The sequence below is a fragment of the Pangasianodon hypophthalmus genome, chromosome 13 (genome assembly GCF_027358585.1).
Source record: "Pangasianodon hypophthalmus isolate fPanHyp1 chromosome 13, fPanHyp1.pri, whole genome shotgun sequence".
Lineage (NCBI taxonomy): Eukaryota > Metazoa > Chordata > Actinopteri > Siluriformes > Pangasiidae > Pangasianodon > Pangasianodon hypophthalmus.
In genome coordinates this window covers 17,013,677-17,040,913 of record NC_069722.1, presented here as the reverse complement: position 1 = coordinate 17,040,913, position 27,237 = coordinate 17,013,677, and the positions used below count along the sequence as shown (strand labels likewise).

Sequence of the window (27,237 nt, the reverse complement as noted above, 5' to 3'; positions counted from 1 at the left end):
ACTAACAGTATTGCACTGTCTTTCCTAAGAGCAGGCCAACAGAAATGTTTAAGAAGAATACAAGAATAAGTTTTTGTGATGCCTAAGTGTCCTGACCAAGGGTGATCATGGGCTATTTGAAGTACATGTTGCCTGTAAACAGAAGGTACCACAATCTGAAAACACTGTCTTCAGATTGCACCTTAGTACACCCTGTTCTACAAAAAAAAAAAATGCTACCTGCCTTTTCACCATCTCTTCAGGGCCATACACACATGAAAAACATGTCTCTAGGCTAGGGTCAGCCTTCTGGGCTTCAATTAGTTGATTACGATTAACACGTAGCTCGCAAAGCTTAGCATCCTTAGCATTTTTAACCTGATCAGTCTGCACTGGTTCCACGGAACAAGCAGGGCTAGGAGATAAAATACCAGGGACTACAACATCTTCAGTGAGCAAGGAATCTGATAGATCAACCATATCTTCCAAAAGATTAGCTTTAGCATGCGTCACAAATAGGGCTGCAACTAACGATTATTTTAGTAGTCGACTAATCTATAGATTCAGTTTCCGATTAGTCAGCAATTATTTCTGCCCCGACTTCACTTGCTCCAACCTGTATCGGTCAACATGAAGTCTCTTAGTAAATGAATGAAAAGAATGACAACAGCACCAAGAAACTAAAAGCTTAACAGCTTACACTGATTTTAATAAATGCACGTATATGGCTCAAATAAAATAAATATTAAAGTCATTTCACAACTGAAAATAAAGTGCAAGAGCCTATCAAGTAATAAAAGGTAGCATCCTCGCAACAGGACACAATGTAAACACTGAGTTAACATCCAGTAACTTGAGAAACCACAAACTGGCCATGGACATTAAGAAAATTGAAAAACTGAGGTAAGTGACATTGTTGTGTCTTAAAGTGACTTAAAGTGGTCAAATAAGGCCATATGTAAACAAAAAGTAGGAAAGGATTTAAACTTATGGCTTATTGCAGTGCATGAATGTCAGCATGTCCACGTGATCTGGGTCAAGACTAGCTCTCTTCTTAGAGACAATATACCCAGCTACAGAGAATAGCCATTCCGATGCTGTGGAGGTAGCAGGAATGCATAAGAATGACTTGGCTAAAATTGCCATTGTGGGGTACTTGGTCTCATTGAGCTTCCACCAGGACAGGGGACACTGTTTCTTCAAGATTGGTGGCTCAGCAAAGTACATCAGCACCTGTCATGAGACATAAGATGAAAATTAGCATCTGAAATGTTGTATTTTAGGTTCACCCATAAATCAAAACAAAACAAAACAACTTACTTCATTACTGACTAGTTGTTCATGTGATGCCTGCTGATCTGTCTCACTCTCATCACCATCTGAATCGCATCCAAGAAGTGAATCGAGAGTTGATTCATGCCCGGATGTTGAATGCAGATCATCTGATGGTGTGGACTCCCCTGTGCTGGGCTGGTTCTTCTCAAAGGCAATCTGTAGAGCTAGATCTTGTAGTTTACTCTGCACGCTGAACTTCTCCTGTGGTGTTAGGAATTTCAGTTTCCGGAACCTTGGGTCTAGTGCAGCTGCAATGATGTGCTTGCTTGGATCATCATCATCTGTGACACTGACCACATCAGAGCAGTATTCAGTCATCTCCAATGAGGCAGCAGTCTGAAAAGCCTGCACTGGCGCTACATCATAGGCAATGCTGGTGGACTTCAATAGCCCTCTGTACAGAGGAGGGAGGGTAGAGATTGTCACGTAGCTTTCCCCGCTCAAGAACACAGTGGCACATTCAAGTGGCTCAAGAGCTTTTGCAAGGTGTTCCAAGAGGGTCCACTGATCGGGTTTAAGATTCAGGTACCTTTTACCTTGCTGTTGATCATGTAATATGTGCTATTCCATCTAGTGGAGACGTCCTGGATGAGACGGTGGTCTGGAGTCCCCATCTGTTTTTGCTTAAGCTTAAGCTTGGTTGAAGCCAATTCACTTTTTTTGAAGTGCTCCACAAGAGCCCTCGCTGCTCCAAGTGCATTACTGATCTGTGTTTGCTTCAGAGCATGGTTGACCACCAGCTGTAAGGTGTGGCCTGCACAACGAACCGACAGCCACCCGTGTCGATCGTGCAAAATGTTAGCAGCTAGCACAATATTGCGGGCATTGTCATGGACAATCCCTACAATCTTGGAGGGAGGGAGTCCAACCTTTTCTAAAGGCTCCTCAATCCACCCTGCGATGTTTGCACCTGTGTGTCGTTCCTCAAGTGGCATTGTTGTCAGGCAGTACTTTTTGAATACCCAGTCATCACTTAAATAGTGGCAAGTAATGCCCAGGTATGCTTCGGTGGCCCATGCATCGGCTGTCAGGGCGATCTTCCCATTTGCTGATTTGAGAGTATCTTTAACATGATTGAGAATTGTTTCATACTTTCCCTCCATGAGCTTGGTAAAATGTGTTCTTGAAGGCAACACATAGTCAGGATTGAATGTATGAATCATTTCCTTGAAACCCTCGCCTTCCACCATTGATATAGGCCTCATGTCGTAGACCAGCATGTTTAGAACGCTGTTAGTGAGAATTCTGGCCATTTCGGGGGTGCAAATGCCTCTCCGCAGGACGAAGTCATTCACACGCCTTTGCTTTGAACTTCTAAAGTGGTAAAATGAGAACGGAAAAAAAATTGATAATTTAGTTATTTATGTTCATACTTATTTATCTACAACAGCCTATCTACCTTATCTCTCTTATCATACATCATGCAGAGCTGACGCTAACTTTAACATTAGTAGGCGAGGTGACAGTTTGAATTTAGCTTACAATATTAACATAAGGGATGAGACCCTAATGTTACCATTCAGTCAGTGAGCGCAGTTACATGCAGGGACAAGTCCGGTTATAAATGGTAGAGTGGCGATGTTCAGTTTGCGCCAAATATGGCCAAATTTCATGTCAATCAGAATGACTCGCGCGCAAACCGAATATCGCCACTATTTCGTTTATAACTGGAGTAACGTTAGTCCCTGCATGTAAGCACGCTCATTGTTCAACACTGTCTTTCGTGAAAAGGCCTAAAAATACTGGCAGTCTAGACTGAAAGACGCATTTTCCAAAAAGTAAACCAAAAACTGCAAACTTACCCATCTGGAACTTTGGACACCAGTCCTGGGTGTTTTCGCTTAAGATGCTCGTGCATCGCCGTTGTACTGCCGTGGTAGGCCAACTCATTGCAGACAGTGCACTTGACTTTATTATTTTTATTATCTTTAAAAAACTCCCAGACTTTAGACAGTCGCGGCCTCAAGTTCATTACATTCTGCTCACACGGAGCCGGAGCTTCTGCCATTGTTGATCTCTGTGTTATACTTCTTCACTGATTGATTGATTGATTTAGGACGCAAATGGTTAAAAGATGCTACTGCCCCCACCACTTCTTGCGGTGCATTGCAGTTTCATTTGCATGTGTTCTTATCATAGACAGTAAACGAAGAAGTATTAAGTCATGAGTTAAATGAGGCTGCTTAAATAATACGACGTGTCGACAATGAAATTTCACGTCGACGAAATTTTATAGTTGATGTCGTCGACGTTGACGACTAATCATTGCAGCCCTAGTCACAAAACTTGTAGGGAAAACCGTGGGGTGGTAATGCGAGAGTTCATCTGGTAAGGGACAGTCAGCAGGGTTCTCCAGAACCTCTAAGAATGGAAGAATTTTATCTCCAGCTATGTCATTCCCCAGAATGAACATAATGCCTTCCACAGGTAAGGACTGACATACTGCTACTCTAAATATCCCCATAGCTACACCTGAGCACAAACAGACATGGTGCAGAGGAACCCTAATATAATGCATAGCAATCCCTTTACAAAAGACACATGTTCCACGGAGCAACTGCTCTGAAAAAGGTAAAACTCCAGTCAAAATAAATGACTGGGTAGCCCCGGTATCACGTAGGATTTTAACAGGGACTAGGGTCTGCTCCTTACCTACCAAAGAAACAGTACCATCTGTTACAAATGTCTGAACTCTTTAGCATCATCATGCCTGCAGCAGCAAGAGTTCTAACTACAGCAATGCTCTGAGAGAGACTGGGGCTTTGCTTTTGCTTTTCCTTTTCCTGTTTTCTTTTTAAAATTGCACAATTTGTAATTACATGGTGAGGCTTATGGCAGTAGAAACTTACTGAGGAGCTGAGGGGGAATTTGACTGACTAGGCTGAACTATCTTAGACTGTTGATTAGTCAGTAAATGAGGTCCTACATTGGTTTGTTTGTACATATTCTTATGTGTCAGCACAAACTCATCAGCTAACACAGCAGCTTCTGACGTGGAGGAAACCTTTCTCTCATTTAGATATACTACTACATAATCAGGTAAACAGTTCTTAAATTCCTCACGCAAAAACAGCTCACATAAAGAGTAAGGTCATTAGCTTTACTCAGAGAACACCATTTATCCAACAAGGTCTCTTTCTCCCTTGCAAACTCTACAAATGTTTGTGAAGGAACCAGCTCATAAGCAGGGAGTATAGCGACTTTCACTAGGTCATACTGTAAGCTATCCTGCAAGGATAATGAAGACCACACTTCCTGAGCTTTTCCTACTAACTTACAATGGAGCAGGAAAGACCAGACATCTCTAGGACAATTTAAGACTATAGCTATTCGCTCAAATGCACTAAAATAAGTGTCCACCTCAGTTTCTCGGAAAGGGGGAAACAGCAAATTGTTCTTAATCACGTCAAGAGCAAGAATGAGGTACCGGTGGAGAGGACAGCAACCGAGGAAGGGAAGACAGGTTAGCAGAGGGGGCAGTGGTCTGTGAAGTGATCTTAATCGAACTTCCCGGTCTACCTCAAGTTCCATCTTCCAGCACACAGCTATCCTAAGCTCCATCTCTGTTTTACATGCCTCTGCCTTTTCTTGAGCCTCCATTTGGAGACATGCAGTGCGCACCTTGGCACAGGCCTCATCCATCAATCCTTGAGAAGAGAAAGGAGAAAAAGGATCAAAGCAGGGTAGTGTGGCTCTAGCTTCAACTTCAGACTCAACCAGCTGTGCAGCTGAAGTCACAGAAGCAGTGAGGACATTCTCCATGCCACTAGTCACAGTGGTATCAACATGTGGGGAAAGTTCTAGAACTCTTAATTCCAGCAACTGAGTAAGAACCTTACTCCGAATCGCCTTTCTAACTAGAAACTGGTACACAATAGAAAAGCAGCTGTCTCTAGTAGGTAATCCTTCCGACACCTCTGAAATACATCCAGACTTGGAGAAGGAACAAATGCTTGCAAGTCAAAAGTTGCCATGCCTTCCAGTCTTATGCACAGCCTAAGCAGAACACTATGATGCTTTAAGTTCACAGCGAGAATCCAATTTTGTCCTATCCTATCCAATCAGATCAGATCCTGGACGAGCACCCACTTGTTACGTTCCCACAGAAGGCTAGGCCAGGGGTGAGTGCAAGAACAATAAAAATTTAAGATTGAGGGTTGGTTGGATAATAGTGTTGGTGGATATGATTAGGTCAGGAGGTTGGAGGTATGGTTATAGCTTTTATTTCCAACACAAAAAAGGACAATCATGAACGAATGATAACAGTGAAACTATTCTCACCTAGGGGAAAGAACATGGACAGTGCCAAAGGAATAAAATTATTGCAAAAATGGGCTGACACAATGGGCGTGTCTCAGTCAGCTCCCTAGTTCCCTAGGTAGTGAATCAGTATATCCTGTACATGAGTTCGTGCACTGTTGAGGACCCTGGCTCACTACACATTGGGACACTGATGACTCAAGCATTGGAAAACGTCACCACTGGCATTTATCAACAACAAGCAAGACCGATATCTTTCTGAAATAATATGTCATATAAATTTATTAGTGTAATCACATGTGTTTCTGTCATGGTACTTCAAGCAGGATCTTAGGCTAGCTAGTGGATTTTTTAAAATTATTAAACACTTAAGACTCGTTGGACTCTCAACAAACCATATATAGAATGTCAAATAAAATTAAAAATTACTAACGTAAGTAATCATTTGAGAGCTACAACAACGATAACAAGCTACTTATATATTTGTAGACGAAGTTGGCTGAGTTTGTCCACCATTTTTCTCGAGCTAAAAGGCTTCAACTATCTAAGTATAGTGCAGTATAGTGAGCATTCATGTCCCTTTTTGCGGTGCATTGTGGGATTTTTTTAGGGAGCAAACGTTCCAGTGCACTGGAAGCATTTTGCGATTGAGACAGCCCTTAAAATGGCCAACTGCCTGATCAGTGCCCTGACTACTGAACTAGGGGGCTGGTTGAGACACGCCCAATGTCTTCTTCTTCTTCTTGTTTTATGGCGGTTGTCAAACCAGTTTTTGGTGCATTTCCGCCACCTAATGAGTTGGAGTGTGGAGCATATAACTTTGTTCCCTTAAGATAAGTTAAGAATTATTTAATTAAAGGAATTATTTAGCAGATTTTGAATAGACACATTTTTAATACCTGTCTTTAATTCTTCTGTTAACTGAAATCTTTCTCTGTTGCATGCAACACAGTTTAACAGCACATGTTCGACTGTTTCAGATAGACCACGTTTATTGCAGCAGTCAGATTCAAGTTTATAAATGTTATACAATGATTTATTGAGATCAGAGTGACCAATCCAGAGTCTATTTCCACGAACAGTCCTCTCAACTTGACTTTGAATATTGTACGGATGTTGTCCCTTAAGTTCCTTATCCCATTTTTCTTGCCACATACCTTTTACCACCCCTCTAACTAATCCTTTAATTTCCGATTTACTCAACAGGACATTAACCTCTGTTTTTGAATGTCTCAGAGCCTGCTTAGCCATGCCATCCACCTCCTCATTGCCCTCCACATCAATGAGCTCCATGAGCTGGTACCCATAAAAAGGAAACTATTATTGGTCATTGATGTATCCTGTATAGACTAATTAAACTAGTTATCACTGAATATGAATCTGAGCACTACAATACTACAATATTTTGAGGGCAGGTTTCTTCAACCCATTGAAGAGCCAAATTAACAGTGATTAGTTCTGGTGCATAAACTGATATAGATGTCCTTTTTGAAATTCTGTACTTACAATATGGAATGTAAACTGCTGCTGCTGTACGTCCATTATCAGGATCTTTCAAACCTCCCGTATATTTTTGCGTAATTGAATAATATTTCTGATCCAAATACTGATGAACTGCTGTATCTTGAGGAATGCTCCAATTTTTATCATTGATTCTGTTCATCAGCTGGAGGTCTACTAATGGCATTCGAAAGAGCCAAGAGGGTATTACTGGTGCATCCACAGTTGGGCTAATTTCCACATTTGATATTCCTATATCTTGAGCCTGATTATTTGAAACCCATCCAAAGCTATGTAATTGATTTTATTCATACTCCCAGCAATCCTTCAAAACATTTTTAACCAGGTGATTTTTTGGATGACCTTTTACCGAAGTCCGATAAACCATCTCTGTCTAAAGGCTATGTCTAAATAAACAATTATCAAACAATTACCTATTGAATTCCGACCTTTTCTGAAACCACTTTGATGAGGGCAAATAAGACCTCTTGTTTCAAGAACATAAGACAGCCGATACATAACCATTCTCTTCATTAACTTACAAAACTTAGAGATCAGAGCTGTAGGCCTATAATTGATTGCCAGTGAATGATCTTTCTCTGGTTTGGCAATGGGAACAACAACTCCAAGAGCGAGGACGTTTTCCTAATTCCCACACTTTGTTAAAAAGACTTAAAATGGAATATAATGATGTATCTGAGAGATGTTTTATCATTTCATAACTCACTTTGTCCTTCACAGGGGAAGTATTTCTGACCCCAATTAAAGATTGTTTTAATTCATATAAGAAAAATTCCTCATCAATTGTATATCGAGATGGGCCTCTTTGGACCAAGATCTGTGGAATTTCTCTCTTTTTCAGGTCTCTATAATTTCTCATCTCATCTGATATATTATCATTACTGTGGACCTTAACAAAGGCCTCACCTAATACTTCTGCTTTTTCATGCTTTGTAATAATCTGCTTGTCCCCACTTACAAGGCCAGGTATACTGCTATATGTCTGGATCCCTCCCATCTTCTTTATCATTCCCCATATGTACAAATCCTGTAACAATAATGTCTCCAATAATTTCACGTCATTCCAACTTGCTTTTCTAACAATTGCATGAGTTCTTCTATAGAAAAATGAAATGATCAAATGAATATGATTTCCTTACCTTTCTTAAAGCTCTGTTATTACCTTACTGCAGTCATCAGTCCACCATTTCATCGCTTTCTTCCATCTTCCCCTGTACTTTCACCTATCACTTCTTCCACTGATCCACAAAGAATTTCACAGAACCTTTTATTAAACTCCTCTACAACTTCTACTGTATTACTTAATTCAAGCATTCTTAACTCGCTTTCCTATTTAAACCTCCTCTAATATGCAGATTTAAATTTCTCCACCTCTACTTGGTATATATCTATTCTTATTGTACATTTATTAGGAAAATGATCACTTCCCATTGTGCTTTTATCTAACACTTGCCAAAAACATCTCCCAGCTAAACTCTGAGAAGTTATAATAAGATCTATGGCTGATTGACTCTCTTTAGCTACATCTCCTCTTGTTGCCTTTCCATCTTTCAGACATAATAGATTGCTCCAATCTAACATTCCTCCACAATTTTACCATTATAGTCAGTGATAGTACCACCCCATAGTGTACTATGTGCATTGAAGTCACCGCATCATACCACTCTTCCGCAATTAATTATCCCCCAATATTTTCTAATAATTCTCTGTTTAACTTGTCACAAGGATTATAAATGTTATTATTCTGATTCTCTGTGTCCCATTCCAGACCTCCACCACCACTGCTTCACTTTCTATTTTCACCTCCACTGTTTTAAACCCTACTCCCAGTTTAATAAAAGTAACTACTCCACCACCATTTCCAGTTTTCCTATCCTTGCAGACTGCTGTGTAACCTTGAATCACAAAATTCAAATGTGGTTTAAGCCATATCTCTTGTATACAAATAATTTCAAGGCTGTCATCAAAAATAAAAAATTTCTTAAATTCTTGTCTAGTACTTATTAGACTTCTTGCATTCCATCGCAATATACCAACAACCATTATAATACCACCACATCCTGCCTGCACACCTCGAGTTTTTCATTAATTTGTTCTACTGATAAAGTATTTAAAAAGTAAGTATTTTTCTGCTGCCCTTACAATAATTCTGGTCCTTTCAGTCCTACTCTTGGTTTGAACTGAACAATTTATTACTTCTTTCATGAATGCAATGAATGCCACCTCTTCCACTAACAATACATTTTCCTTTACTCTGCAAGGATTGGGACATTTACTTATTTTCTGGGATGGGGGAATTTGCAACTGGGCTTTCTGCTGAGCTGTCTGCTGAACACGTTTATTACTTTTGCATACATCAACCCTTACGAAGCCTTAATGTTTTGGGCTTTAATGGCATTGTTTCTAAAATGACATCCACCATATCTTGCACTCTGATCACCTCCAGAATTGCAAAATTTTGGTTTTATACCTTGCCCACATTTCCCATATTCATGATCCCCACCACACCTTGCGCAGCGTTGCTTTCCCTTACATACAGCTGCCACATGACCAAACTTCTGGCATGTATATCATCCCAGAGGAGGTGAAACATAAAGGTGGCCCATATAACTTAGAAAACCTAGAAAGACTCTATCTGGCAGTTTTCCTCATCAAATGTCACCATAACAGAAAGTCTATCTAACCTTTCCTTATTTCTGATATACTTTAGTCATCTAACATCAGTCACTACGGCACCTGACAATTCTTTTTTGATCATTTCAACGTCTGAATGAAACGTCTGTAGAGACCTCTGTAATTGAAGGTGGAGGATCACTTAAAGACTTGTATATTTTGGGCAAAACATATAAATAGATAAGATAAGCTGGAATTCATTGGGAATAAGATGGTTGGAACATGCCATTTAATGATGCTTGTGTTCTGTCTTTGGATTTGTTGTGATAAATGATGAATGGAATAAGGGAGGTAGTATTTGTCATCATGAATTCTGGTAGATATACAGTTCTATTCATTTTAAAAGAAACGGTTCAACCCAACAGAAAATTATAAACGAGAAATAGATTCATTGTTAAAAATTAGGTTTGGAACAAATGATTAGCAGGAATTCAAATACCTTAGTAACAATGATCCAAGTAGTCTTTAACTGATCCTCCACTTCGACCAACTGTAACTGGTATTGACTCTTTAACACTTTAACTATTCCTCAAGAATCCTTAACTCACTCAGTCAACATTTAGTAAAAATGTTGTCATCTTTTTTGGATGATTTTATAAAAAATCTTGAAAAAATTAAGAGTCTAAATGTGAATGATTGGCTAGTAACTTTGATGTCTCATCGCTGTATACCAACATTCCACATGCGGCCAGCATGGTTTTTTAATATGCATCACTTCTGGTTGGAGTTCTCATCGGTTGAGTTCGCTCGCTGCTGCTGGGGGTGGCCCCATATGGACTGCCTGAAGAACTGTTTGGATTGCTGGGGATGGTGCCACCTGGGGGCTGTGGAGATGGCTTGGGGATCACATATGGGGAGCTGTACTGTAATGGCTTGGGACTGCGATTGCTGTAGTGGCTTTGGGGCTGCAGTTGCCACGAGCAGCTTCGTACTCAGGACTCCATCAGTGGACAGTGGATAGATTTTAACCAGCCGGACCTCTTGCAAATACTGTGATGAATTTATTGGTTGCACAATTGCACTATTTGTCCATATAGTACACAATAGAAGGGATTTATTTATAATTGCACTATCCGTTGCACCCAGATGAGGATGGGTTCCCTTTTGAGCCTGGTTCCTCTCAAGGTTTCTTCCTCATATCATCTCGGGGAGTTTTTCCTTGCCACCGTCGCCACTGGCTTGCTCATTAGGGATAAATTCACAGTGATAAATTTAAATATTTACAATATATTTTTGTGAATCCATTTATTTCTGTAAAGCTGCTTTGTGACAATGTCCATTGTTAAAAGCGCTATACAAATAAAATTGAATTGAATTGAATCAAGAAGCAAAATTACCCATAGATTTTGTGATAAACCTTACTACTTGAGTTTTAACAAAAATTACTTCTTATTTGGAAAGAATTATTATTACAGATTCAAAGTACAGCAGTGGGAACCCTGTTAGCACCCAATTATACTAATTTATTTATGGACAAATTTGAATTGGATTTTATTTTTTTCTAATACCATATTCACACAATGTATGTGAATATATTGCATTTGAACATGTATTGCACTCTTATCTAAAGGATATCCAAAAAAGAATTGTTAATTGTACATTGACATTCAATGATACCTGTGACTCAATGAAATCGATTATACATAAACACAGGCACGTACTCTCAACAGATGACACTTTAAAACAAGTATTTCTTTTTCCACCCGTTTTATCTACAAGCAAGCACATAATTTGTCAGATAAACTAAAGTGAATTCTAAAATGAAAATGCTTATACATCGATGTTTTCCATATAGAATGTGTTCTGCATGTCAAATTTTAATACGAAAAAGTTTTTCCAGCCTATTGACAAAGAAACATTATGTAGTTAAATCATGTATAACACGTTCAACCAAAAATGTGATCTACCTCCTGCGATGTCCTTGTCCCAAGATTTATATTGGAAAAAAATACACGTCAGCCAAAATTAATGAACATAAATCTGCTGTTTGTTTATTTCTTGCCAAGGATTTTGACCTGACGGTATTTCTATAAATTCTATAAAACTAAATCTTTGAGAAAGGATATCCACTTATGTACAGTTGTTACACTGTATTGGTTACTTAATGTCGCAATATTGGGTAATAACCATTTATATCATTAATTTTGCATCATGATGCCTAGTGCTACAAATATTTATAAATTATTGTGTTTGATGATAGGATTTAACTACTGAAGTGTGTCCATGGTTTTTGTAATACAGATAAGGTGGTATTCACTGTAAATAAGATTGTAACACACCATTTAATGATGGTTGTGTTTTGTCTTTGGATTTGTTGTGGTAAATGATGAATGGAATGAAGAGTAGTGTTTGCTATCACATGGTGTTCTGCAACCTTGTTAAGTAATCAAGGTAATCAAGGTAATCAAGGACTTGTTAAGTATGCCAAATGGTACTGTTTTTGTAACTTCAGTGATAGTTGTTATGCCTAAGTTATGGTGCATTCTTTGGTGTTTTTGTCAGGTGAAAGGATGGAATAACACTTGTTAGTAACTGCACAGATGTATTTAGTAATTTTATTTTTGCTCTAAATGTCGCCACATCGATGCCTAATAAGTAACTAAACTCTTATTACAATAAATTATCTCACTGCCACAAAACCTCATCTCACCCTGCAGTCTACACCTGAATGACCTCCCCCCTTCAGCCCACTATGCTTATGGCACATTACTCAGCTATAAATGAAACAAATTCTTCACTGTACACACACATAAAACTAGATGTATTTTGATTCCCATAAGCATGAGCTTTTAATTCTGTAGCATCCATTAACTCTTTGTGGGTGATTTTAAGACAGCATGAGGCAGACAACGGGAAGTGCTGTGTGTGGGATGCAAGAAGGAAGATTAACATGATAATACCGTTATCTCTATTTGTGTGTTACAGCTGGCTATGTGTTATGGCTGGTGTGGCTGCCTATGTTAGGGGGCTTCTGTGTACGAACTTTGTGACATGATTCTTTCATACACGCACTACTTATGTGGACAATTGCCAACCATACTCAAAGAAAACCATTCATCAGGGTCTTGTGCTTTACATATACACACTCACCGGCCACTTTAATAGGAACATCTTTATCCCTGCTCATTTCTGTAATTATCGTAGTCACTCAGTCATGTGGCAGCAGCACAGTGCATAATATCATGCAGATACAGGTGAAGATGATTAGTTAATGTTGTCATCAAACATCATAATAGGGGAAAATGTGATTTCAGTGACTTTGACCTTACATGTTTGTTGCTGCTGGTTTGAGTATTTCAGAAACTGTTGCTCTCCTGGGGTTTTCACACACAATAGTAAGTTTACACAGAATGGTGCTAAAAACATCCAGTGAGTGGTAGTTCTGGAAACACCTCCTTGATGAGAGAGGTCAGAGGAGAATGGTCACATTGGTTCAGACTGACAGGAAGTCTACAGTAACTCAAATAATCATTCTTTACAACTCTGGTGAGCAGAAAAGCATCTTATTATGTACAACACACCAAATTTTGAGGCAGATGGGCTACAACAGCAGAAGACCTCTACGGGTTCCACTCCTGTCAGCCGAGAACAGGAATCTCTACAGTAGGCACAGGCTCACCAAAACACCACAGTTGAAGATGGGAAAAACCTTGTCTGTTTTTTTCACCTAATCTTCAGCTGTCCAGTTTCAATGAGCCTGTGGCCACGGTAGATGCATATTCCTGGTCATTGTTACCTGCTCAAGGTAGGCAACAGTTGAACCTAACGATACTCAGGAGCATGCTTACACATAGCACATCACACAGTGTGCAACAACATACACACAGGCAAATACCAAATACATTTTAAAATGAGGATTTTTACATTCAGCCACAAGAGCGTTAGTGAGATTGGGCACTGATGTCAAGTTAAAAGGCATGGTGCACATTTGGCAGTCCAGTTCATCCTGAAGGTGTTCAGTGGGGTTGAAGTCAGGGTTCTGTGCAGGCCATGCGAGTTCTTCCACACTAACCTTGGTGCACCATGTCTTTATGGACCTTGCTTTGTTCCCAGGGTATTGTCATGTTGGAACAGGTTTGGGCTCCACCCCTTAGTTCCAGTGAAGGAAAATCTTAATGCCACAGTAGACATTCTATACAACTGTGTGCCTCGAACTTTGTGGCAATACTTTGGGGAAGGCCCACATATGGCTGCAATGGTCAGGTGTCCACATTCGTTTGGCCATATAGTGTAACATGAACAGAAATGATCTGATCATAGTGTGCAGCATCGTTTTGGATGTTTTTATTGCATGTTAATGTTTTTTTTTTGTTGGTTTGTTATTTTTATCAACAGTTAGTTACATTGAAATGATCCCTGTGTTTTTACTGTCATCACATTGACCATTCTAGTCCATTCTGTTGTCTCTGTTGGATCCTGTTTGGCCCAGCTCTGGTTTTTAAATGTGCAGTTGCAAAACACCACTTCATTGCATTCATGTGGAAAATTAATATTGGGGCTAAGTGTGTATCCATGGATGTTTGTCTCTATGAGTGTGAGTGTGTGTGTGTGTGTGTGAACGTTGTGTGCATTACACAGCTGTAAGGTTCACTCTTCCAGGGCTCCAACTACTGAGTGTGGACGTTATGTTGTGTGTGAGTTTGTATGTTCAACCATGTCTGGAACAGTGTGCAGAGATCTGAGGGATTACTTACTAAGATGGTCCTGGTTGTGTTATTCTGCCCAGTAGCTGATGGCTTTAGGAGCAAAGAATAGCTGGTTATGGGTTTTATGTCTGTGTATGTAGAACAGAGGGGGACCAACATGAGTGAGAGAGGGTATATGGCAGCTGGCTATGTGTTCTGAAGGTTTGTGCAGTGGTATACTGGGGGCAGCAGTGGGGGTCTGGGTTGGCCATCTGGATTGGATTGCAGACATTCTTCCAGAATAGCATTGCGAGCAAAGGTCAGCGTGGTGGGGAGAGCTTACGGATAAGTGTGATTTTGAGCATGTGGATAAGTGCAAACATGTTGGATTTTGCTCTTCAAATTGCCAGTGTATATACCAGTGCTTGCTCCTTTAAATTGCCAGCATATTTACACACACAGGGTCAGCAGAATGTTGCCTGCTGTGTCAAATTGACATGATATTGTTTCTAAAAGAACAAGCTTGCAGTATGCTGTACCTACAGACAGCAGGAAGGATTTTTAGACCAGTCATTTTAGAATCTTTTAGAATCTGTAAAATATTTGGAAATTCTTCTTAACTATTTTTAAAGTTCAATTCCAGAAGGTTCAGGAAGACTGTTTTGTGTGGTTCCTACATCAAGCATTTCTGCAAAAACATCCAATTATGGGAGTTGCAGACCTTTGAAAGAAGTATAGTTGGTCCAAAATGAAACCCCAAGCATGCTAATCTGCAGCATTTTTTTTTTTTTTTTTTGGTCTCCATCTTTCAACAATTAGGAACAGATGACACTGTGTCTTATGTGATCTTGGAAATATTTTGTTTACATCTACTCATATGGACAATTTTTTTGAGCATTTTAAAATAATAAATCAATGATTAAATATATTGTGTAATGTAGAAACATAAAATTAATTGTTATTTGTCAACTAAATGTGACAAATGTGCTTTGGAATTTACCCATTCATTTAATTTTTTCATTTAAAAAGGTAACAATTCCAGATAAATAAAAGTTTGAAGTCATAACAAACCCTATAATATAAGTTAGCATTATGCAAAGTACCATCTGATTCCTGTAAACTTTAATACATTACTACCAAATTAGTATTTTGCGTGAATTGTTGCATTAACCATCCTCTCCCTCTGTTTCTGTGATTTACTTCCTGAAGGTCAGAGGCTCTGGGCTGCATCCATGCTTTCATTAGATGAGCCACTGGACCTGAAGCTGCCCAGAGGGCACATTAATGGGCGGAGCAGAGGCTCCAAGTCACCGCCCACTCTTACCTCCTCTCGGATCCATACCAAGAGGGTTGGGCATCTGCCAGTTGCTGATGATGAGACAGCGGATACTGTTCCAGCCTCCCCCCACATAGGTAATCCTAGCATGAAGCACAAAGATAACCCTAACCCTAACCTATCCAGTGTTTTTTTTAACATATGGTTGTCACATTCTGAAATCTGAGAAGGAACAATAAGTGATTGATTCCAGCAACTTTTTTCAGCATTTCTGAATAATTTGCTGTTTCAGCTAGTTAGTTACATTGAAATGATGCTATGCTAGTTAGTTAGAATGAACGCCATGATGGGCTTCTGTGTTGCTAGTATAACCTATAGCCTGTCAAACAGCTAACAGGAACAATTTGGATTTATTTACATTTAGCCATCTTACTGTAACAATTTCAGACTACAAGGATGTGGAGGAGATTGATTATTTCCAAAATGCCGAAGAGCTCCATTAGTTCATACCAGAATAAGCAAACATTGAATTGCAGAGGAATGATGAAAATAGAGAGCCAATGGAAGAGATACTAAAGAGCCCGATGGGAAAGATTTATGTTTGCAATAGTCTCCAGAGTAATTCACCATCATTTTCAAGGCCTAATCTAATGTTCTGCATCTGCTTCACCTTCATTTATCATGTGTAACAGCTTATCCAATTCAGGAGTTTGGGGAATCCAGGATCTGTCCCTGAAAAACTAGGTATAAGGGGTATACTAACAATGTGGTTTTCAGATTGGGCACTGCTGCTCAGATTTATTTTAAAACACAAAATATTATATTAAATTAGTTAGAGATCACCAACATTAGCTATCCAGCTAAATGTACATATGATCACATTTGAGATATGATCAATCAGTAGCTCTCTGTGCTATACTGTATGTGATTGACTTCCCTTTTCTCTGAGTTACTCAATTACACAGTTGGGTCCCTGGAGGACTAGTGGTTAGGCCTCAGTGCTCTCACCCCCACGGCCTGGGTTCGATTCCTGACCCCAGCCACTGGGGTTGCACAATATAGTGCTGGTCCTAAGCCTGGTTAAAATCGGGGAAGGTTGTGTCAGGAAGGGCATCTGGCGTAAAAACTTTGCCAAATCAAATATGAGGACCAATGATCCACTGTGGCGACCCCTAACAGGAGCAGCTGAAAGAGAAACAGCAATTCAATCACTCAGTTCTGGTATAAAAGAACTTGCAGTGTCTTTTTTTTTTTACATTGATTTATATGTATTTTTGATGGGGTTGGGCTGAATGGCACAAGACTAATTCATATTTTTAATAAGGCTCAAAAGTGAGTGAGTGAGTAAATAAGAGGAACTGATAACAGCTCATATGTCTGCATGCGTAGGTGTACCCATGGTGCCCCAGGAGAAGCCTGAACTCCGCACACCTCCTGCAGTGGACCTCAGTATGTCTCCGTCCTCTCGTCACACACCCTGCTCCCCTGAGCTCACTAATGGAAATGGCTCCTCTCATTTGTTCTCAGGGGTGAGTACAAGAGTGCAAGTCTTGTAGACTCAAGACTCAACAGGAAAGCATTTGCCCTGTCGTCCAGAGATCACAAGCTGATGATGCCAGAGCCATCCGCAGCCAGGAGTCCACGAGAGCAAAACTGGCCATGCTATCTGGGTAGGATGGGAAGCATTCTCTCCCCTGTCAATCACAATCACTTCAGCCAATCGTGAGCTCATGCTTGTGGATAGTGCTTTCCTCCAAGTGTGTTCACACCAACACACAGTTAGTTGGCTGTACACAAACGAGGAACAATAAAATTACTTCACCCACCTAAGTCCCGCTTTGGTACTTTATGGGTGCTTTCACACTAAGTGATACAGGCTGCTTATGTGACTGGATTGACTGGATCAAGCCATAGTTTGCCTACCATTTTACAATACTAAGTATAAATAATAATTGTCTCATTCCTATTACCGTTTAAGAAGCATGAGTACAATTACTTACCACACATAAATTGCTACACTTAATTTGGCCAAAAGAAAACTACAGAAGAAGGAAATTCAGAAATCTCTGAAAAACAAAACATGTTTTGCAGTTGGTGGTAAATTCACCACATGAGTTATAGCTAATAGTAAGAAGCTAATTATGAGTTATGAATAACTCTGTTAGCCTCATTGGCCCAGCTTAGTGCTCTGGGAACAGGAGGCGGGGTTCTTATTAAATACCCCCTGTGTCCTCTAACATAAGTGCTTCTCTAGTTCCCTCTCAGGCGCAGCTGAAGGGATGCAGGGGTAAATCAGATTTAGTGCAAGATATGAGTATCCAGACCTCATGCTACTTAATTCAATTCAGTCCCAACTGAATTGAGGGCCTGCTGGCTGTGCTCAATCAACAGCTGGAATCTCACAGACCCTATTCAGCCCTCATCAACACCAGCATCCTCACAACTGCCTGACTGAGATTTTTGAGATTTGTCATGCACATTTAACACATAGCTCGAGACAGACACTGTGTTTAAGCAAAAGCTGCTTTTCAAGATGTCTGGTCAACCTTTCTCTTGCTCTTCTTTTAATAAAAATACCATCAATTTTTAAATATATGACTATATATCACATTTATTTTTTCAAAGGATTTTAGCCATGGACTATACATTCAGCAGCCACTTAAAAAAAAAAAAAAAAAAATACTGAGTGGCAGTTCTCATAAACGTCTTTATGAGAGAAGTCACAGGAGAATGGCTAGACTGATTTGAGTTGACAGGAAGGCTATGGTAACTCAAATAACCACTCTTTACAACTGTGTTGAGCAGAAAAGTATCTTGAGCCTTGAGGTGAATGGGCTACAATAGTAGAAGATCAGGTTTTTCTCTTCCCAAGAGATCAGCAGTTCCTGAAATGCTCAGACCAGCTGGCACCAACAACCATGGCACAGTCAATGAGATCACATTTTTTTCCACATTATGATGTTTGACGTGAACATGACCTGAAGCTCTTGACCTTGGTCTGCATGATTTTATGCATTGTGCTTCTGCCACATGATTAGCTGATTAGATAATTGCATGAATGTGCAGGGGTACATGTGTTCCTATTAAAGTGGCTGGTGAGTGTATACCTTACAATGTATTACCATACTATCTACTGTAAAAGTACAGTTGATTAGCATTATGTTTTAAGGAGGTCAAGTGTGTTGAGGCCAAGTTTTCTACATATCAGCTACACAGATTTGCACAAAATTCTGGTTTTCCAGATCCATGTGAAAAACCAAAGAGCTTTCAGTACAAAATAAAATGATGGACATTGACCAGCACAAGGAAATGTATATAAAATATAGTGATGTAAAAAGAACGTACACCCTCCTTCAGTTCTATGTTTTTATTTACCAGGGCCTAAATAACAATTGTGTGGTCCTCACCAACTTCTATAAACAAACAAATGACCTCAGGTGACAACAACAAAAAAAAAAACACAACATGGTGTAGTCATTTTTTCCCAAAAAGTAAACCAACATTCAGAAACCAGGTGGGAAAAAATAAGTACCCCCTTCCTACTTACAGGATTAAGAGAATAATTAGCAGCCAGGTGTTACTAATGAAATGCACAAGATTAGTCAGTCAACTACCTCTATAAAAGGAGAACTTTTGGCAGTTTGGTGTTCTGGAGCACTCAGGTGTGTGTCTACATCATGCCAAGAAGAAAGGACATCAGCCATGATCTCAGAGAAGCAGTTGCTGCTGCTCATCAATCTGGGAAGGGTTATAAGGCCATCTCCAAACAATTTGAAATTCACCATTCTACAGTGAGAAGGACTGTTCTTCAAGACAGTTGCCAGTCTTCCCAGGAGTGGGTGTCCCAGCAAACTCAATCCAAGGTCAGACCATTTAATGCTCAGAGATATAAAGAAAAAGCTAAGAGCTACATCATGTGACCTACAGGCCTCTGTAAGTACATTAAATGTTTATCTTCATGACAGCACTATCAGAAAAAGACTGAACAACTTTGGCTTTTGTGGAAGGGTGGCTTTGTAAAAAGCCCCTTCTCTCCAAAAAAATATGGCAGCATGACTTAGGTTTGCAAAACTGTGTCCGAACAAACAACAAAAGTTCTGGAACAGTATCCTTTGGACTGATGAGACCAAGATGGAGATGTTTGGTCATCATGCACAGCGCCATGATTGGCGAAAACTGAAAACAATGTATCACCACGAACATTGCATAACAACTGTCAAGCATGGTGGCGTAGGGGTGATGATTTAGACTTGTTTTGCAGCCACAGGACCTGAGAAACTTGCAGTCATTAAGACCACTTTACGCCAGAATATTTTTGAGACAAATTTGAGGCTATCTGTCCAGCAGCTTAAGCTCGGCCGTAATTGAATCATGCACTAGGACAATGATCCCAAACACACGACCAAATTGACATCTGATTGGCTAAAAAAAATCAAGGTGTTGGAATGGCCAAGTCCAGACCTCAACCCCATTGAGATGCTGTGGTGGGAATGTTCTTTAGGCCCTGATGAATAAAAACGGAGAATTGAAGGAGGGTGTATTTTCTTTTTCCCATGACTCTACATAAGCAGTCAAAATAGCATTAAAAACAATCAGGGTAATAATAATAAATTTTATATGTCTTAAGCAGTTAAATATTTTCATATATTTAACATATAAAAATATTTTGCACATGCATACAAGAAAAAAATCGATGCCTGCTCTAAAGGTTGAATATTGATGGTCTAAGTGGTATTTCAGACCAAACCCAAGTTGCCTCTGCCATAAGTACCTTGGCCATAGACAATGACCACAAACATACATCCAAAACAACACAGAAATGTTTGCAGAAACACAAAATGACCAGCTCAGTCTTTGTATTTGCATCGATTTGCACTGATTTGCATTGATTTACATGTGTAATCTACACTCAAGGAGTACTATACTAATACTGGGTAGGGCCTCCCTTTGCTCTTAAAACAGCCTCAATTCTTCATGGCATGGATTCCACAAGATGTTGGAAACATTCCTGGAGATTTTTCTGGTACACTTTTCTGCTGTGAATCTCCCATTCTACCACATCCCAAAGGTGTTCTATTGGATTTGGATCCAGTGACTGGGAAGGCCACTAAAGAACATGTCATGTTCATGAAATCAGTTTGAGACAAATTTTGCTTTGTGACATGGTGAATTATCATGCGGGAAGTAGCCATTAGAAGATGAGTGAATTGTGGCCATGAAGGGATGCACACGGTCAACGCACACGAGGCAACAATACTCAAATAGGCTGTGGCAATCAAGCGATGGTTGATTGGGATTAATGGGACCAAAATGTTCCAAGAACACATTCCCCACACCATTACACCACCTCCACCAGCCTGGACTGTTGACACAAAGTGGGTTGGGTCCATGGATTCAAGCTGTTGGTGCCAAATTCTGACCCTACCATCTCTATGTCTCAGCAGAAATCGATATTCTTCAGATCAGGCTATGTTTCTCCAGTCTTCAATTGTCCAGTTTTGGTGAGCCTGTGCCCACTGCAGCCTCAGCTTTCTGTTCTTGGCTGACAGAAATGGAACTTCTGCTGATGTGGTCTTCTGCTGTTGTAGCCTGTCTGCCTCAACGTTCAACGTCTTTTGCATTCTGAGATATTTTTCTGCTCACCAGTACAGTGTTATCTGAGTTACTGTAGCCTTTGTGTCAGATCGAACCAGTCTGGCCATTCTCCGTCGACCTCACTTATCAACAAGGCGTTTCCATCCGCCAAACTGCTGCTCACTGTTTTTTTTTTTTTTTTCTTTACTGCACCATTCTGAGTAAACTCTAGAGACTGTGGTGTGTGAAAATCCCAGGAGATCAGCAATTATAGAAATACTCAAACCAGCCCGTCTGGCACCAACAATCATACCATGGTCAAATCACTGAGATCACATTTTCCACCCATTCTGATGGTTGATGTGAACATTACCCAGAGCTGCTGGCCCATATCTGCATGATTTTATGCATTGCACTGCTGCCACACAATTGGCAGATTAGATAAATGCATGAATGCATAGGTGTACAGGTTATTAGGTGTACTAATAAAGTGCTTGGTGAGTGTAGTTTATATGTATTTCTGCAAATTTTCATGAAGAGTGGCAATTATTATGATTTATATACTACATATACAGTAAGAAGTTACCGAGACCATCCAGTTGTGAGATAATTGTGAGACAGAAATCTCTAAAAATGTCCCTTGATATTAAAAACAAGCTTTTACATTAAAAACAAGTATCTTAACAGTGTTTCACTCATTCTGCTTTTCTCTGCAGGACTCTGCTCACATCCGTTATGTTGAGGGAGGGGCCCCTTCACAAGCCTTCCAGTTCTTTTTGCCAATTGGAGGAGGAGGAGGGCTCCATTTGCCATCCTCAATGTTTATTGGCCAGCCCAAGGACAAAAGGGCCTCCCCTGAACTTTCAGGAGACGAACAGCTGTCCTGTCGATGGAGGAAGGTGAGAAAGATTTTATATATATATATATATATATATATATATATATATATATATATTATGGCAGAATGATGAATAATTTTTAACATTGGAATCAAATTTGATTGAGTGGTACCCAAACAGACAATCTACCCATCTAGGTTTATCTATCCAATACACAGACATACCTTATTTCTTTATAAAACTACTCAGCAGAAATAATGCATTTGCTGGGACCAGTTCTTTAATTCCAGATCTACTTTGCAGTGCCAATTGCTTTTTGACTCCTTGCAAGATTTAGTGGACCATGTAAATGACTGTCATGTAAAGCCTGAGAGGGATTCTGGGTATTGCTGCCATTGGGAGGGTTGTGCACGCAAAGGACGCGGCTTCAATGCGAGGTGAGAGGCTCCTAGATACAAGACTTACATATGTTACACAGAAGTGTCTATGGCTCTACATCTGTATCTGTGTTTTCAGGTACAAAATGTTAATCCACATTCGTACACACACCAATGAGAAGCCGCACCGCTGTCCTACCTGCAACAAGAGCTTTTCACGTCTGGAAAACCTCAAGATCCACAATCGTTCACACACAGGTTAGAGATACTGCATTGAAATGCACCACTTTTTTCTTTTTGTTAAGTCATCAGACATCTTCACATTCTGTTGCTATTTTCCAGGTGAGAAGCCCTACATTTGCCCTTATGAAGGCTGTAATAAGCGCTACTCAAACTCCAGTGACCGCTTCAAGCACACCCGTACGCACTATGTTGACAAGCCGTACTACTGCAAGATGGCTGGCTGTCTGAAGCGTTACACGGATCCAAGTTCTCTGCGAAAGCACATCAAGGCACATGGGCATTTCGTGGCTTCACAGGAGCAGCAGACAAGCCCAGGAGGGGGGGTTGGAGGACGAGGAGGGGGTGGGGGCTCACCCGTGCTGAAGTCGTCTCACGTCACAGGGAAGGAGTCTGAGCTGAGCTACGCCCATATCATCCTTCCAAGTGCAGCAGCTGCTCTCCTAGGCACCTCTCTGCCCTTGTCTCCTCTGAGTCCTCGACCCCTGGACCTGAGCATGCTGGGAAGTCCCAGTTCACCTGTCCTGTCCTTCAATGGCATGGCCAAGTCACCGTTGCTGCCCCCTGCCTTCTCGACCTCAGCATTTGGCTTGCCTGTGGTGCCCGTGTTGTGCTCAGATCACAGAGGACAAGCAAAGGGCAGTTCTAGAGTGAATGAGGGTGAGGACGAAAGCCCTAGGAGCATCCTCAACCTCTCCACAGGAGCGTCCCATGACCCCTTGTCCTGGGTCGTCATACCTTCAGGCTCTTTAATGTTGAAGCCAGCTGTGGTCAACTGAGAAGGATCCTCTAATCATTCCAGAGGGAAGGAAGTGGGGAAAGGGGCTGATTTTCCGTTTTCATAAATTAACAACTGTCTACAGCCCTCTGATGCGACATATCTACCCATTAATTTCGAGCATTGTCATTTTAGTTTTGCATCTGTTCATTACCAAAGGCACGTTTCCACTGACGTTCCAAAATCTTTTTAAGAAACTAAAGGGTTCTATAATGATCATGTTACTGAATAAGTGAATACTGTTTAATGTTTTAACCACACTGCAAAACTATGACCATGTAACAATGACACAGCAACAGAGCGAACACAGAGCAAGCTGAGATTTACATCAGCCTTTATTGATTTTGCCTCACAGTAATATAGTTTTTCAAAACCATCAGACAAATTTGTATGCTAAACTTGCCATCATCAGGCCACTAAAATGGTGTATAATATGCACTGCTGCATTTTGTTACGGACCATCCTCTGAATAATATGTAACTAGTTTTAATTTGAGCTTAAACATACAAGGACATTGTATAATTTTAAATATGTTTTTCAAACAGAAAGAATTCCTTTTTTCAACAAAAACTGGTTTCAAAATTATTGGTACCCTTACAATTTATATATATGAGTCTCTTCCTACAATTATTTTTGCTTTTTTTTTTTTAAACGAAAGGTGCCAATAATTCTGGAAGGTACTGCAAAACACAATTTACTGTGATTTATTGTTTGTTATCTAAAGCAGAATTTTAAAATCATGGATAAAAGGGTCATTCTGTGAAATTTTTGTCTAGGGCATTTAGTACAGCCAGCTCCACACCAGTAGTTCCTGGACCATAGAGAAGTATCTACTCTGGAGACATTACAGTTCAAAACAAGCCAGTTGACTTGTTGGTTACAATGTTATCAGAAAATTCCTGGCCTGTTAGATTCATACACTAACACATGCACAGATACAGGGGCTTCGATCTGTTAGTTACATAGAAAAGCGCATGTGCAGTAGCTGGAGCAACCTGAATTCTTTTATTGAGCTAAAAATTTACATTATTAACGCTATTTTCATAGCCATTTCAAATCTGTGTTGGAAGAGTCATCTAGTTGATCCAGTTCTGGTATATATGTCTCTCCCTATTCAAGTAGATAGGAGCCTGCTTATTGGCGTGGACCTTTCTACAACACAGGAACTAATATCTAGGGGTGAAAGCATGCTTAAAAACTTCGTTAAAAGAGTGGAAACGTATCTTATATGAACAGAGACAGGGTGTAAAAGATAATACCAGTGGCCCAAGGACCATCACAGGCTCTCACTCTTAGTTTTCTTGCTATTTTTTTTTTTTTTTGCTCTCTGAAAGTACAAACTGGAGTCTTTAAGAGTCTATACCGGTGTTTCAGTAAGCACTCAGCTGTTTCTATATATTTATATGTAACAGGCATCTCTGGACGCCAGTGTGTGTGACACACTAAGTACACCATCTTATGTAATGATTCTTAGTTTGGCATCACTCTTTGGTGAACTGTAAAACTCTTTGAAGGCTTTTCTTATGATTATTCTGATAATGCAGGTAAAAATTACATCCATGTAATTTTTATTCAGGCAATGCCACACTGATTCCTTCAGCTTTGGCAGAGGAGCTTGGGTGGTAGGTTAATTATTGTTCATTTAGTTCAGAGGACAGCATTTCATAGGGCTATTTTAGTCATAAAGAGATACCATTCATTTACCCACAGACAGACAAACCTCTAGTGAGAGCTGCTACACTGTCTGGCTAACTGCTAGTCTATTACATTGAACAGAGACTTCAGGTTGGATACATGTATACGTGTACAGTCTGTCCTCTCAGAAACAGCCAACCAGCATTATTTACATAAAGGCAGGTTTGAGTCTGGCTTAAATTAGATGGTAACAGACACAAGACTCAGAGCTGAGTTTTAAGGTAGACAAAGGTGTTATATTTTGCTTACCACCTCAATGTAGATGACTAATGCACTAATGCATATGTGGCACTAATGCCACCTGTTGGACATTTGTTTTAATGACCTCACACACACTATGCTAGCACAGCATGGCACAGATAAATGTTCTTTAACTGACAGGAAATGTCAGAAAAACAGCCACACTGTGCTTTACATAAAACACTCACATGCAGACATACACAACTGGTGTGCGGTACAGGCCTCTGGGTCAAATGTGATGTTGACACAAAATGACTCTTGCAGGCAAACACACTGTGCCAAAAAAAAAAAAGAATACTTCAGTACAGCTCAAAAATAACATTCCTTTTCTACAAAAGAGTGGCTCTTCTGTTTACACATACTTATAATCTACATTTAAGAGCTTTTTCTTTTAAAAAAACAAACAAACAAAAAAAACTGATGAGATTTTGCTACCAAGTCTCTTCACCTGAAAAGAGATGTTAAAAAGTCTCTTCAGGATGAGTATTCCCTTTTATGACAGAGCTCTTTAGAACATTCCTCAAAACCATTAGTTGCCTGCAAGGACGTCCAAGATAATTAATTAGAGACATGGATAACTATTACAGTTGAAAACACTTAAATCTTGGAAATTTATGCATATCATTGTATTTCCAATCCCTGCCCCCACCTCCAGCTTAAAAGTCCTATAATTCCACAATGGTTATGCTACATTTGAGAATATTACATTGCTATTTTGTGTTTATATTGTTGAGACGAGACATTTCTTTTGATGTTGACATTGCTTTATCTCCTTATCTCTGCTATTGCTGCTCTGCACTGAGCTTTCTCCCACAGAGCATTGAGGATGGAGGATTGAAAAGGAAGGATGGTGAGAGGGATGGTCAAAGCAGTTTCTTAAAAATGAACCAATTCATCTCTGAAAATCACTCCAGGAAGTTTTATGCAAGTTCACTTAAGGCAACTCTCTCTCTCTCTCTCTGTCTTCCTGTCCCTGATAAGTGTATCAGACTTATTGGAATATATACAACCTATATGCATCAAAAAAGAAAAGATTCAAATTTTGTTTTCAGTAGAAACTCTATTAACCCCCCTTTATGACAAACTTATTGCACATTAATCAGATTCCAGCATAAATGACTAGTGAAACTCCAATGCCAATAAAATCAGAAAGAGCCAGTAGACTCATGGCAGCTGAGTGAAAAGAGAAATTTACACTAGCTGCACTGCTGTCATTTGTACTGCTGCCATTTAAAAGCCTTTCAGAAAAAAATGCCCATCCACTGAACTTTTCAAGTCTTGAATAAATAAAAATGCTGAACTCACTACAGATTCATTCATTCATTCATTTATTTTCAGTAACCGCTTTATCCTGGTCAGGGTCGCAGACAGTCTGGAGAACATCCCGGGAACACTGCGCATAGGTTGGGACAGGAGTACCCGAAGGAAGCCCACACAGACACTGAGCAGACACTGAGAGAACATGCAAAACTCCATACAAAGAGTAACAGCCCTACTGCCCTACACAGTACATTACAAATCAGAGGAAACACAGAAGCCCAGTAAACAACCCCAGCTCTGGATATGTCATCTCTAGACTGTGCAGGTTTAGCACTTCAGGGCATTTTCCCATATTATTCTTCACACAGTTTAAACATCTTTTCTCCCCTCCACCTTCATTTGCTCTTCTGCTGGTTTGAGAAAGCTCATGACACAGACCCTTCAGGGTCTACATTGTTTAAATATCAGATAAGCTGTTTGACCCATTAACCCTTTGAGCACTCAGGAGAATTGTGTTCATGTTGATTATGCAGTTGCTTTTATAAGAGAAACATTAGCAATAATT

The 27,237-nt window shown here is 39.9% G+C and overlaps 2 protein-coding genes across 2 annotated transcripts in view; one reads left to right on the top strand and one right to left on the bottom strand.

Annotated features, from left to right (window-relative positions):
• The window catches only part of glis2b (GLIS family zinc finger 2b), a 65,131-nt gene extending 39,424 nt beyond the window's left edge, over positions 1-25,707 (top strand). Inside the window, exons 2-7 of the mRNA XM_026917289.3 lie at positions 15,603-15,806; positions 17,059-17,198; positions 21,960-22,142; positions 22,386-22,519; positions 22,599-22,717; positions 22,802-25,707. Of these exons, the coding sequence (XP_026773090.3) occupies positions 15,626-15,806; positions 17,059-17,198; positions 21,960-22,142; positions 22,386-22,519; positions 22,599-22,717; positions 22,802-23,478 (1,434 nt within the window). The 5' untranslated portion in view covers positions 15,603-15,625 and the 3' untranslated portion in view covers positions 23,479-25,707. The remainder of the gene's footprint in view (positions 1-15,602; positions 15,807-17,058; positions 17,199-21,959; positions 22,143-22,385; positions 22,520-22,598; positions 22,718-22,801) is intronic.
• Positions 731-6,295, bottom strand: LOC117595691 (uncharacterized). The gene is made up of 2 exons (XM_034309796.2): positions 1,300-6,295; positions 731-1,212 (listed from the first exon to the last, which is right to left on the bottom strand). The coding sequence occupies exons 1-2, from the start codon at positions 1,630-1,632 to the stop codon at positions 967-969; spliced, it is 579 nt and encodes a 192-aa protein (XP_034165687.1). The 5' UTR covers positions 1,633-6,295; the 3' UTR covers positions 731-966.
• Positions 25,708-27,237: the final 1,530 nt, after the last annotated feature.